Raw genomic sequence first — 14,214 nt, 5'->3', positions numbered from 1 at the left:
TTAGAGTTGCTGCCAACTAATCTCTGTTCAGAGTAGATCCATTGTAACAAATTGGCCGAAGTGAGATCACGTTCGTTATTATCAGAGCATCTACTCCAAGTAGGGCTAATACTGGATACAACTCTTAGTGCATCCACACACCCCAAAACAGATTACAGCAAAGAGGGGCGCTTCTGCTCTACCTCTTTCCTTAAAAAAAAGAAGTTTTTCAACATATTCATAAAGTAGCCCAGCTAATACAAACGCACGTACATCTCATTATTTCCATGGTGCAGGTTGGAGATTGTAGTTGGGAGTGCCTTGCGACAGCCTTGCGGTGCACTGTCTTCTGAGTGCTGCAGAATGGAGACTTGCCTGAAGCCGAGAGAGTAGTTTGCAAGGGCCCTTCAAAATGCACTCCAGTAGTAATTGGCCCCAATGCAGGTAGGGCTGAGACTGAAACAGTACAGTAGCTTGCAACAACCCTGCAGTGTTGCCCGCTATGACACCCCTACTGCATAGCTGTCAACGTTTCCCTTTTTTAAAGGGAAACTCCCTTATTCCGAATAGGATTCCTCGCAAGAAAAGGGAAAAGTTGACAGCTATGCCCTATTGCAGGAGGGGCTTCGCAGGTCTGCGATGCTTACTGGTGGGAGGCTCAGGTGGGTCTGGTTGGCTTTTGTGAGCCAAGGCGAGTCGTATTTCTTTTTACCTTCCCCAGAGCCAAATCCAGCGCTCAGTTGCCTACGGGAGACTCATCCTGCCCCACCGACTCGCGGGCAAAGCGGCTGTCATTTTTGACCTGCCCAGGCGCCTCTCTCACTTTCGCCTCTGGAGAGAAGGCTGGTTGAGAGCGGGAACGCGGAAGCGGCCGCTCTTCCCTTTTCATGCGTCTACGGTTCCGCCCGTCGGCCTCTAGGGGGCGAAGCGCGCGTGCGCAGTCGCTGCCTGGCAGGCCCCTCTGCCTTCCCCGCTTCATCTCCCCGTCGAGTTCCGGGTCAAAGAGAAAAGAGAAACTTTCCGGCGCCTTCGGAAGATGCCGAAGCCCACTCAGGGGGGCCCGAACCCCTTATTTACGCGCTGGCTCCAGGAGTGGCGCGACCAGGCTGCCGAGCGCGGGCGCCTCAGGAGCCAACGCGCCTATGAACGGGTAAGCCACGCCCTCTAGTGGCAGGCCACGCCCCCGGGTGTTTTGCTCCGCCCATATTCCTCTTCGCGCTCGTTGGGTTCCCCTCAGTACCCAATTTATAATGTAGTAATATAATGCTAACACATAATATTAAAGTTCTTGGACTTTTCTCCCCAGCTGGTCATTACGATAACTTGCATCCGAAATTGTTTGTTTCCTCCTCTCTCCCAATACATTTTCCTCTAGTGCTATGCCTTAAAATTATAAGCCTTTGGGTAGGGACCTATGAGTAAAGCTGCTATGGGAGCTCTGTTTTTGGCTGAACAAACAGGATCGATAAACATGCATAAATGATGGATAAGATCTTGACTTGGAGTCCACCCAAGTTAGTTACTAATTTCAATATGTATCTTCTAAGTATCACTTACAAAGCAATCCTGTACATATACTGTATACTGAGAAATAAGCCCCACTGAAATCTTACTCCCAAATAAAGTGAGTATCGGGTTGAAATTGAAGTCTGGATCCAGCCCTAAGTATCAGCAACTATGAACTGACCAAAGAGAATATGTATAGGTTAGTTCAAATTTCACAGAGTGGCCCCAGCCTGAACTGCTCTCCTTGTTAGTCAGAGTGAAGAGACAGGGGAAACCATGTGCACCTCTCCTTACTATCAAAACAATAAATCCTCTTCCTTGTGTTCAGGCGCTGAGCTCTCTCCGCAAATACCCACTCCCTTTGCGCAGCGGGCGCGAGGCTCGGATCCTCCAGTACTTTGGTGAGCACATCTGCCGCCAGCTAGACGAGCAGCTGGAGAGACACTGCCAAGCCCAGAATGGCGCAGTATTGACAGGTGAGTGGTGAGGCAGCCGTGTGAAGGTCCAATGTGTGCTCGAGTCTGTTCCTTAAATAGAAAGTAAAATTGCAGTCCTTGTGGTACTGAATAAAGGGCTGGTTTAAATAGAACACATAGGAGGCTGGTTTATACTGAGTCAGACTATCTGTCCATGTAGCACAGTATTGCTTGCCCACAGTGGTTTGCAAAAGCTCTCCAGAGTTTCATACAGTCCTGCCTGAAGATGCCAGGGATTGACTCTGAGATTTTCTGTATGCAAAGAAAGTACCCTGCCACTGTGTTTTGGCTCTCCCCTCTGAAACAAGTAGAGTCTTCTCTTGCCACTTAAGTCATATTCAAGGAGGAGCCTGGTGAGTATCCCCTGGAAGGAAGTTCCACATTTACATGCTGGCAGAGTGAATGTTGTGCTTTGGGTAGCCAACTCCTGCACATTAGAGGGATGGAATAAAAAGGAGGGTGTCAGGTGATGAGGGGAAATTCCAATGGATGCAGGCAGGCCTCACAGTGCAATCCCATGCATGTCTATGCAGAAGCCAGCCCCACACTTAACTCCCAGGTAGCTGCATACTGGATTGCAGTCTAAGGCTGTTTAGGGCTGATATGAACAGGGCAGCATGGGAATTGGCATCATCTAGGTTGGGCCTTGGGGGTGTTCATTTATCACTAAAGCTGCACAGGTTTCTAGTCCTTATGGCTATGGTGAAATGTAAACTTGAAAACTGGTAACATTTCATTAAACAAACAAAAGCTAAGCAGGACGTTGGCATTTGGAAAGCTTAGTCTTTTAATGCATTCATGGCTGCTTGCTCTTTTGCCCCCTCTCTCTGTCTCTCCCTCTGTGGGGGGGGGGCAGGGGGAAGAGAGACGTGCACATATGAGCAAATCTCCTTCATTGGTCTCAGCTGTGGAATTTCATTAGTCTCCACTAAACATCTATTAAACAGAGTTTATACTGTGAATTCCAGGTCTGCAAGCCACAGCTTCTTCTCAGAAGGATCAAGCGGATGGTGAGCTGCTTGGCAGCAGAGCGCTCCAGCCTGCCCTCTGTGCCACAGAGCCAGATCAAAACAAAGGACAGTGCTTAAAGGTCTGTGTAAATACCTTGCCCTTACAAGCAGTTGAACTATTAGTATGGCCATGTCTCAACTCTCTCTGCCTGGGCGAGTTCCTCCTAAATTCAAGAGGCAGCCCACTTCCCCTCTTTTCCTCTTCCCGTCTCTTGGAGTGGGGCTGAGTGGATTTGGGGTAGGGTGACGATGCTGTGATCTTTTCCCACAAATCGTCCCAGCCACTGCTGCGCTGGCAGATTACCCAAGTCTGCTCATCCATGCCTGTGCCAAGCACTTAAAGGTGAGAATGCAACATGTGCATTATCATCAGAATGGGCTGCCAAACATTCATTGAATGATGGTGCAGATCATAGACTAGAACAAGGGTTGGGGAACCTTTTCAAGCCTTCTCTCCTTGGCAACCAGCAGTGGTAGGTGCAGCCAGAGGCACAAGTGGGTGGGGCTAGAGTCAAAAGCGGGAGGACAAATGGGCATCACTCCTAACCTTTGTACAGCAGGCTGCATTTCAGCCATGCAAAAGTTAGTGGTTTCTATATACTGTAAATACACCCACACTCTTCTCCATCCTCCACCAGGCAAGTAAGAGACATTATTACAGTTTAAAGACGCATTCCAGCCAAACTAAAGCACCCATGGTTCTGGTTTTAATTTACAAGGGGGTCCAGGATACCTTAAGGACCGCCTGATCCCTTCCTCATCATTGATGTATTCAGTAGAGTCACTGTTAGTGCTCCCCCACCCCCTACATGGCTTGGATGCCCACCTCAAATCCACCAGGAGCTGTACATTCAGCATTGTGACTCAGATTTTGAGGACCTCCCTCCCATTTGAGATCAGGCAGGCCCCCTCTCTGCCGAATGTCCACCACGTACTGAAGACATTTCAGCTGGGATTTTGACTGAATTCTGATTTACTTACTGTATTGGTGAGTTTCTTGCACACCCCTTAGATGCTGTCATAATTCAGCAGTACAGTATATAAATTTTCTAAATAGATAGATAAATAGGGTGTCGCTTAGGGAGAGGCTCAGAGGAACACATTTGGCTTCCAAGCCTGAGTTTCTCACTCCCTCTTGGGCTACAGCTTCATGGTTGGATTAATACCCATTCTTGCTGTCAACCAGAAGAAGTAAAAAATCATCTATTCATCATTTGCTTGAACACTGGCCTGAAATGGAGTCCTGTGTAACTTGACAGCTTGCGTTGTGCAATTTAAACCACATGGTGCAAGCTTTAAAAGCTACTGCCTTCTGGTTCTTTGCTGTCCTGCCCCCCGCAAAAAAAGTTTGATTGCCACATTGCTATGCCGCACCTCTGAGAGGTGTGGCTGAGGATCATGTAGTGCCCACGCACAGCTGCCTTTCATATTTCCATAGGTCCTGGGGAGGCAGCTTTCCCAGTGGATGGTGCCAAAAGCACATTTATCCATTTCGCTTCTTAGCCCATCCGCCAAAATGCTCTCCTACAAAGCGCTCTGCTCCTCCCCGAATGGTCAAAGGCCTTGCAACATAAAAGACCTTTCATCAAATTTTGAAAAGAGGCATTGTGGCTGGCAGGGTAGCAGTCAGGGAAGGTAGCCGGCCTGGTTTGCTCATGAAAACATGGAACAGTATTGGGTCAGTTCCCCCACCTCCCACCCCGATTTTCCACTTTTATCCCATAGAAGGGCATTGAGAACTAGCTATGAATCAGGAAGTCCCTGGTTTAACTCTTGCTTCTGTCACATGCTTACCAAGTCACTTTGGGCTAGTGATGGGGAACCTTTTTCAAGAGCTGGGTTCCTTTCTGGTCCACCTGGCAGGGGGCACAAGTTGGTGGTGGGTGGGGCCAGAGGCGAAAGTAGGCGGAGCAACAAATAATTTTTACTTTTGTACAGAAGGCTAGTTTTTATACCCCCCCACACACCTCCCTATCTTTTACCTAGGCAAGCAAGAAACATTATCAGAGTTCAAGGCCACGTTCTGGCCAGGGGGAAAAACCTCAAAGCTTTCAGCTGGGCTGGGGAGGGGTGTGGCCTGGGGAGAGCCCTGAGAGCCAGAGAGACAGACCTGGAGTGTCACATTTGGCCTCCAAGCCTAGAGTTGTCGTCGTCATCCCCCGACTTAGGAAAGTCCCTCCCACTCAGCCTCGGCTCTTCCAACTAAGCTGTTGCGCTCAGGTCCTGCTTGCGGCCTTCCTATTGAGGCACCTGAATGACTACTGAGAACAGGATGCTGGGCTAGATGGGCCCCTTCTGGCCTGACCTAGCAGGGCTTTTCCTTGGGTTCCTATGTCCTTAAGACTGGTGGAGGCCCTGAAGAAGACACACCTGGTTTTCCTTTTTCCTTTCAGAAGAAGCAACCAGTATCGCGCCAGCGTGGCCGGAGGTACTTCCCAGATCCCCGTTCTGGAGCCTTTGCCATTTTGGTGGCTCTGTACCAGGACAGTGTGGTAAGATAACAGCTGATGCAGAATACAGTAAGCTCAAAAACATAACATTTGGGGAGGGGGAGAACTTAGAGCCTACCTTTCCCAGAAGGCTTGTGGGGAAACCCCAGGTGCATGATGAAGACCTGAACATTGGAGGATTGTGGGAGTGGCTTTTGTTTTGGAATCCTCTTTAAGAAGTCAGCAAAGGTGGGGCAGTGTTAAGAGGTGGGAATCCTAGGAGGAAATGTAAAATCTATCCTGCCTTTTTGACCCTTCTTCCAGAATCCTCACTCCCGGGGTTTCCTGACAAAGCCGGAATTACAGAGAGCAGCTCAGCCACTGTGTGAGAAATCTTTTTTTCTTGTGAGTTCCTGTATGATCTGTATTATTTTATTGGTACTGTTGTCACTTTGGCTAGAGCAAGAAACTTATATAGATTGATTGATGAATTAAGAAAATCTTTGGATACCTCCAGACTCTTAACTGTTTTGCAGGAGGGATTCCAGCATGTCCCAGAACTTTATGTTTGTGCAATTGAAATGGATTAGAACCCTTTGTCACCCTTGTACAACAATCCACTCTTTTAAGATTCAAAAGCTGACCTTTTGTGGTTAGAAAAGTGATGAGGAAATGCATGGAAAAATGGGGGAAGGATGAACGGTTAATGGGAAGACGTATAAAACCCTGCAAGCAAATGACCGTATTTTTCGCTCCATAAGACGCACCTAGTTCTAGAGGAGGAGAACAAGAAAAAAAATGTTCTCTCCCTCTCTGCTCAGCACCTCTCCAGCAAACCGGGAGGAGGAATGGAAGGGGCTCCGTTTCTCCTGCCGCTTCGCTGAAGGGGCACTGCGCAGCTTTCCCTCTCTGCGCAGCGCCCCTTCAGCAAAGCGGCAGGAGAAGCTCTCGGAGCCCCTTCCATTTCTCCTCCCACTTTGCTGAAGGGGCGCTGCGCAGAGAGGGAAAGCAGCGTAGCAGCTTTCCAGCAAAGCCAGGAAAGCAAGAGGGATCGGTCCCTCTTGCTCTCCTGGCTTCAGCAAAAGCAACGCAAAGCTTCCTGAGCAGAGCTGGAGTGCTCCCACTCTGCTCAGGAGGCTTTGGGAGGCTATCGCTGAAGCCAGGAGAGCAAGAGGGATCAGTGCACACCAATCCTTCTCACTCTCCTGGCTTCAGGGATAGCTGCGCAGCCTGCATTCGCTCCATAAGATGCACACACATTTCCCCTTACTTTTTAGGAGGGGAAAAGTGCGTCTTATACAGCGAAAAATATGGTAGGGCGAATGACCATTGCCATTTAACCTCTCCGCAGAGAGGTAGGAATGAGTTGTCAGTTATGACTGAACCTAGTTTAACACCATGTCAGTTTTACACAAGGAAATCGGAATGAATGCGCAATAAACAGGCCGTTTGGAGGAGCCCTGTTGGAGTGATAATCTGGTTACGGAATATCTTAGTCTGCTTTATGACCCTGCACTCGCAATAATGCGGATACCAGTTTGCAAGAAATGTTAGAATACATTTTTAAAAAAATCAGCAAAGCACTTCAAAGGCATCAGGATCCCTCCCACCTTGTGGGTTGGTGGGAAGAAGGGGAAAGTTCTGCTGCAGCAGGCCCTGAGATGGCCTTCCCCGGCCTTCCTTTCTCTCCTGAGATTATGTATATTGTTGTTGCTGCTTCTGCTTCCCCCAACAGGCTGATGCTGGGAGTAAGAACACTGCCTGGTCTGCAATCAGCACTCTGCTTCGCAAGGAGTTGGTCCTCAAGACCAATATCCCAGCCAGGTAAGGATGTTGCACCAGCTACCTGGGAGGTAAGGGAGAATCCATAGATAGCACATAGCTTGTATTGGAGTGAGGTGTGCAAGCTTTTAGCATGAGCCACACATTTGCTTACAGCAGGCATAGGCAAACTCAGCCCTCCAGATGTTTTTGAGACTACAATTCCCATCATCCCTGACCACTGGTCCTGTTAGCTAGGGATGATGGGAGTTGTAGTCCCAAAACATCTGAAGGGCCGAGTTTGCCTATGCCTGGCTTACAGGCTCCGATCCAACTGTATGAAGTGCTCAAAAGTTTTAAGAGAAGAGAAAGACGAAAGCGGAGGATCTTTGGGTCCCAGAAGGGATGGCATCTTTCACACAAAAACACAGAGAGAGAGAGAAATGGGCAGGGACCCTGCTGCCTACATGCCCCATCAGTGGAAAGCCCTGCTTTGTTCTGTGTTGTCAGCCGTTGTCTCTGACCAAAAGGATAACAGAGACATCACCTGTCTGATATGCATTGGGAAGGGGTTCCAGGCAGGAGGTGCTGCCACACTCAAGGCCCGATTCCTGCATTGTGGGGAACAAACCTCCTCATCAGAGGGGACCTTCAGGAGGCCTTCTCCTGCGCAGCCCAATGATCTGTCAAGTATAGAGCGGGTGGCACCATCTTTAGCATGAACCTGCCTAGGATTGGGAACCTGCCTAGTGAAAGCTGAAGCGCAGCAGCCTTTTAACTCTGGAAACATCAACCGGATGGGAGAGAGGCTGGGGAGGCCGGGTGGAGGCCATTTTGACTCACCCTCTTCTGCTCCGGCAGATATTCTCTGACAGACGCAGGGCTCACCTTAGCCCAGGAACTGGCAGCTTTGAATGAGCCAAAGGAGAAGGACTCCAACTCGCTGGCAGCCGAGGCAGCTGATGCTGGAGACCCCTTGCTGCTTTTGGAGGGAGATGATGAAAGCGAGCAATCTTCGGACAGGGATGCCTCGCCCAGGTAAGTAGCCTCCTTCCTGAGCAGCTACTTTTCTGCTCTCAGGGAGGGGAGTAGCAGAGGCAGCGAAGCTGCCCCAGGTGAGGCTTAGTGTGCAGGCTGCGCTCTGTCCTGGCCAAGCATGTTTGCTTTTGTTTCAAATTCTGCCCATGAGCTGCCTCTTGATTCCCAATCAGCACCACCGCCCCATACCCCAAAAATTTTGGGTGGTATGCCAGCCCTGTCCTCCGGCACACTTTGCCGGCAGCACATCCAAGGAACAAGGAAGGAAGGAAGGGAAAGGCAGAGACCTGTCTCTGTTATCAGGACCATGGAATCCACTCCCTGCTGGAGCAGCGCACAGCACACTCCGCCAGATAGGATCTTGCTGGGTTATATAATTTGTATTTTATGGTATCATCATCTGCTAGAAGGAACAAAATGTAAGCTGCTAAATATTGCACTTTTAATGCTTTGTTGTTTTAATTTTGTGAACCCACGTTAGGATGACTTGTTGATTTTGCTGTCAGAGGGTTTTTTTTACTGTTGTTTTTGTTGTATTTGTTATATGGGTTTTTGTTACATTTTTAATTGTAATGTATTGGCGTATGTTGTTGTTGTTATACTTGTTATCTTTTAAAAAGCTCTTTTTGAACCTTTGGGAGCTGCCTTGGGGGCCTTTTCAGCTGAAGGGCAGCAAAAAAACTCTACAAATAAAGTTCTGTAAGTTGCTAAGAGAATTTTTATGTAGGAAGCAATTAATACGTTGAAAGATAGATGATAGATAGATAGATAGATAGAGAGATAGATAGATAGATAGAAAGATAGAAAGATAGATGATAGATAGATAGATGATAGATAGATGATAGATAGATAGATGATAGATGATAGATATAGATAGATAACACACTTTAAAATGTAATAACGAAATAAATTTGCTGGTTTTCCAGGTCAAGCTGCAGAGAGCCAAGGGCAGGGCTCTTAAACCCCCAGTTTTCTTTTCACCCTGGGAACTTTGATGTTATCCTCTGTGTGGATTTCATTGAGACCACGGGGTGAGTGGCAGCTGCAGGAGTGAAGCACACACACACACACACACACACACGGATGTGGGGACTCTGTTTCTGACATGTAGGGGATGGGGCACTCTCAAGAACACATATGTCTGGATTCATTTACCCAGAATAAATGCCCCTTTCCCAATTTGGTTCCAATTTGGACATGTAAAAAACAGAGCAGCAGAGGAACCAGCCAAGAGTTTGCGTGACAGGAGTATGCTTTGACTGCCTAGCAGCAGGGGTGGGCATCCCCCAGCCCACTGGCAAAAATGGTCCAATCTGGCCTGTGAGGCTAATTTCCCCAAGCCACGCCAATCTGTCAATCAGCCGTCACTCTGGTGGGCAGGTGGTGACAGCTAATGGGTGGGGTTTGATTCTGCATGGGCTTACATGCTTTGGTTCCCTTTCTGGTAACTGCCACCCGCAGCCAAAGCAGCAAGATCTCCTCCCCGTCAGCTGATGGTCAGCGGGTTAAATCCTGCTCAGTCCCCTGCAGGAACCAGGGCTGAACTCTTTGCTTGGTGCTGCTTCTTTGGCTACTCTTGCCCCCACTCCACCTCCCCAGGTCAACTTAGACAGGTGGCTAGGACCACCCACCTATCCATCATCTAGTGTCACCTGATGATTGGCAGGTGTGTGGTCGTGCCCACCTGTCAAAATTGGCCCATGGGGATGTTGGGAAATACAGATCTGGCTCGCTGGGCCTGTCAGGAAGCTTCTAGAAACCATGCAAGGTATAGGTTCCGATCAGAGGGTTTCTGGTGCTGCAAAAGTGGATCTTAATAACCAGCAAATAACCAGCGTTTGACAGAGCAGATGAAGACGGTAGAAGCTGTCTCCTTGCCTATGTAGATCATGAAATCATATTTTGGATAACAAATTACGTTTATCATTAGGACGAGATAAGCTTGTGTTACGTCCGTCACTTTTGCAGTGCCTTTGTGATAAAAACAATAAAATGTAGCTGTAATTTTTTTTAAAGGGAAGAGTTCAGTTAAAACCAGGATTATCATCTCAGGATAGCCACCTCTCTGATTTGTTGCTGTTGTTGTTGGCAGTGTAAATGTGCTCTAAAGAGCTGCTCTCCCTCTCCGCTATTTCCCCTTTAGTGGCCCCACGTCCCGGAAGCAAGATTTGGTGAGTGAGCTCCAGCGCCACAATGTTCCCTTCAGCATCCGGAAGCTTCACATCGGGGACTTCCTCTGGGTGGCCAGGGAGAGAGCCTTACCTGCAGCAGGTGAGTGTGGCGGGTGGTTTGGGCCATGCGATAGGAGGGTCCATTGGGAAAGCGTGTCAGGATTTTGCCTTCCCTCTGAACCTGCCACTTCACTGATAGCCAGTTTATCTATTTTTTTACATTTATGTGCTCCCTTTTTCCTCCAAGAAGCTCAAGCTGACGTACATGGTTCTCTCCCCTCCGCATGGGTTAGACTGAGAGGCAGTGACTCTCCCAGGGTCACCCAGGGAGGTTTGTGCCCTGGTGCCCTTGCTTCCCTGTGATGACTTTCTTTAGGAAAACAGCGTCTGGTACCTTGAACACCTTTTCAGTTACCTAAAACTGCACCAAGGAGAGAAAGGATAGTAAGTTTTTCCAATATGCAGTGACGGCGGCAAGGGTGTTGCTGGCTCAGAAATAGAAACAACAGGAAATACCGACAAGAAGACTGGAGATTGAAGTTGTTGGACTATGCTGAATTGGATAAGATGACTGGGAAGATTAGATATTTAAGAGACCAAAAGTTTACAGAGGACTGGAGAAAATTTGTTGAATATCTGGAGAGTATAAGTGAGGGTCAAATAACGCTAGAGGGTTTTAAAAGAGCACTGTGAAAATGTGAGAGGTATTGTTAAAAGGGAGTAGAGGAAAAAGATTCAAGTAATGACAATATAAACAAAGGAAATGCGTAAATTAATAATGACTACGAAAGATTTACGGAAAAGCTGAAGGAAGTTAAAGAAAGATTTGGGGGAAAAATTGAATGTGAAAACAATGTATTGTTTTGTTTTTGTTGTAAATTAATAAAAATTATTTATATATATAAAAAAACTGCACCAAGGATGCAGGAAGGGGAGGAATTGCTCTGGTCCCCTTCCAACTCCATCCATGCGACCATGTAGGCCTCTCAGCGCTCCCTCTGCAGTTCCACATCTCCTCTCAGGAGCTAAGGGGCAGGTGGTGAAAGGACAGAGGCAGGGAAGGGGGTGACAGTCCTCTGATCATTACAGTTCCACCTACCTACCCTTTCCTTCTACTGCCAGAGGCTAAGATGGGCATTAGCATAGGCGCCAATTCCTTGGCCAAACACGGTGCAGCATCTGTGACAGGCTCCTCCTGAGCATGAGAGTGGAGGAGCTGCAGCCATTGGTGCCGAGTGGCACTGGACCAGGCCCTCGGCCCCCTCTCAACAATGCGCGCACGATGCATGTCATGCATGTGACGTCACAAGACACGTCATGTGACACTGGGGCCCCCTTAGTCTTGGGCCCAAGCTGGAGCCTCTGGGCATTACCCATTTTGAAAAAGCTTTAAAGTCTAGAAAGTTGCCTTTCGTTGAATCGCAGAACCTGAGGGTCATCTCATCATCCAAACCCGCCCCCGGCCCCCAGCAAGATGAGCTTGAGTAAGTCAGCCAATGCTTCGGGAAAAGGCTGTGGCTCGGGGGCAGAGGATCTTCCTTGCTTGCAGGGGGTCCCACATTCGCTATGCACCATTCTTCAAGTAGGGAGCCTGAAGTCCTGCAGAGCCCTGTATTCCTCTGGTGGGTGTTGCTGGCTGACTGGCGCTGTGGGAGGGGGCTCTGGTTGTATCTCTCCCTTGGTTCACCAGGTTGAGGCTAAATCAACGTTCTTTTAAACAGTCACCCTCCTCCCCCTTCTTTCGTTTTCCAGGACAGCCACAGCCACCTGCCGCTCGGGAGCTGGTGCTGGACTACGTGGTAGAACGGAAACGGATGCCAGACCTGTGCAGCAGCATCATTGATGGCCGCTTTCGTGAGCAGAAGGTGCTGCGCTGTGTCTGGGTGGGGAGAGCAGTCGCCTGGAGCCCCGTGAAGGGAAGGGACTGGGATCAGGCAGTCTGATGCAATGGTTGTGGCTCAGTGACCGCGATGAGAGCCACAGGCAGTAGCTGTCCCATCACAGCTGAAGGAATAGTCCTGCTTGCCTTCTCTGCTCCACAGCCTGATGGAAGGGCCATTGCTCAGTGGCACCTAGGGAGGAGGAGAGCCCAAGGGAGCTGGTTGCTCAGCAGAGCAAGAGGGAGATGCCCTGCTTCCCTTCCCTCCCTCTCTGCCACTAGATGAGAGTTCCTCTGAGCATGTGTCGAGAGCCCTGGAAAGCAGTCGTTTTGTGTGTGTGAGAGAGAGAACATGCGCTTGGAGAGCTCTGAAGGCTTCTCCACTCCCACACCTGCAGCACCCCCAGCTCATAACTAACTGCTCACTTCTTCCTAGTTCCGTCTGCGGCAATGTGGCATTTCTCACCCCATCTACCTGGTGGAAGAATCGGGCTCCGCACAACACCTCAGCTTGCCCGAAAAGACTCTCCAGCAAGCGATGACCAACACCCAGGTAGGGGCTCCCCAGGAGAGTCGGTACTTCAGTCTACCTGGCTGTGTTACCTCAAGCCCAGGTAGGGCTGCAGCTGTGCATGCTTCCCCCAGGCTCTGCCAGCACTCAGCCACCCTGGATCCTGCCTCCATCCCTAACTTGTCCCCTGCCATGGCAACCGCTTCAGGGTTGCATATTTGGGGGGTTAGGGAAGGCTTTAGCTGCCTGCAGCTGGGAAGGGGACTGGCAGCTTCCAGCAGCCGTGATAACCGTCGTCTTCCCAATATGGTTTAACAGAAACAGAGAGGATGGACCAAATGTCTCAAATAACCCTTTTCTAATGTTACTGGCCAGGACGTGGGTGGCGCTGTGATCTAAACCACTGAGCCTAGGGCTTGCCGATCAGAAGGTCACGTGACGGGGTGAGCTCCCGTTGCTCGGTCCCTGCTCCTGCCAACCTAGCAGTGCGAAAGTGCAAGTCAAAGTGCAAGTAGATAAATAGGTACCGCTCCGGTGGGAAGGTAAACGGCGTTTCCATGAGCTGCTCTGATTCGCTTTGTCATGCTGGCCACATGACCCGGAAGCTGTAGGCCGGCTCCCTCAGCCAATAAAGCGAGATGAGCGCTGCAACCCCAGAGTCTTCTGTGGCTGGACTTAACTGTCAGGGGTCCTTTACCTTTACCTTTAATGTAACTGGCAGATAGAAAACCAGAAGTTTTCTAACATTTCTTATCCCTTTGTTCTCCCCCCCCCCCCTCTTCTTTCCTCTTTTGCTTTCTTTCTTGTCTTTTCAATTCTCTCTGTTATAGATACTATCTTACTGGATTGTGAAAACAAATAAAAATTGATTTTTATTTTATTTTTAAAAGATAACCGTTGTCTTTCCCAGGTGGTGGATGGCTTCTTTGTTAAACGCACTCGGGACCTACGGGAATCCGCAGCGTATTTGACCCTGATGACGCGTCAGCTGACCAGACTGTACGAGGCGAGTTTGGAGCGGGGTGAAATGTGTGTGGGAGGGGGGTCGCTGCTCACCCAGGAGAGTGGCACATTTAGTTTGTTTCTCTGCTGTAACTCCTCTTCTGTGTATTTTTATTTTTTGGTTTTAAAAGATTTGACTTAAGCTCTTGCCCTGCTTCTTTTCTCCCAAGATGTGCCAAGACTGGTTGGGAGTTACTTAGCGCTGTGTTCGCAGCACTCTGCATGTGCTCAGGAACACTTCCTATTACTGATTAATTGTTGTGATTGGATCTTATTTATCCAGGCCTAGGCCTAGCCTCCAGCATACAGATGATTGGGGTGCAATGTTAAATCGGCTAAGGTTATATTAATTGCTTTTAAATACCTTTCTGAGTGGCAGTTAAAAACAACAACCTCCACTCAGTTAATGGTCAGATTTTTTAAAATGCAAGCGTTTGGAATCACACAGGTAG

The 14,214-nt window shown here is 49.0% G+C and overlaps 1 protein-coding gene across 1 annotated transcript in view; it reads left to right on the top strand.

Moving 5' to 3' along the window:
• The first annotated feature begins 693 nt into the window (after positions 1 to 693).
• MUS81 (MUS81 structure-specific endonuclease subunit) overlaps positions 694 to 14,214 on the top strand; it is a 16,236-nt gene continuing 2,715 nt past the window's right edge. The window contains exons 1-12 of the mRNA XM_083418863.1: positions 694 to 1,129; positions 1,814 to 1,961; positions 2,930 to 3,051; positions 5,365 to 5,463; positions 5,725 to 5,805; positions 7,136 to 7,224; positions 8,023 to 8,199; positions 9,126 to 9,230; positions 10,343 to 10,470; positions 12,123 to 12,235; positions 12,686 to 12,802; positions 13,671 to 13,898. Coding sequence (XP_083274989.1) covers positions 1,016 to 1,129; positions 1,814 to 1,961; positions 2,930 to 3,051; positions 5,365 to 5,463; positions 5,725 to 5,805; positions 7,136 to 7,224; positions 8,023 to 8,199; positions 9,126 to 9,230; positions 10,343 to 10,470; positions 12,123 to 12,235; positions 12,686 to 12,802; positions 13,671 to 13,898 — 1,521 coding nt within the window. The 5' untranslated portion in view covers positions 694 to 1,015. The remainder of the gene's footprint in view (positions 1,130 to 1,813; positions 1,962 to 2,929; positions 3,052 to 5,364; positions 5,464 to 5,724; positions 5,806 to 7,135; positions 7,225 to 8,022; positions 8,200 to 9,125; positions 9,231 to 10,342; positions 10,471 to 12,122; positions 12,236 to 12,685; positions 12,803 to 13,670; positions 13,899 to 14,214) is intronic.

The sequence above is a fragment of the Podarcis tiliguerta genome, assembly GCF_965153285.1.
Source record: "Podarcis tiliguerta genome assembly, chromosome: 16".
Classification (NCBI taxonomy): Eukaryota; Metazoa; Chordata; class Lepidosauria; order Squamata; family Lacertidae; genus Podarcis; species Podarcis tiliguerta.
This window is presented reverse-complemented; position numbering and strand designations above follow the sequence as displayed.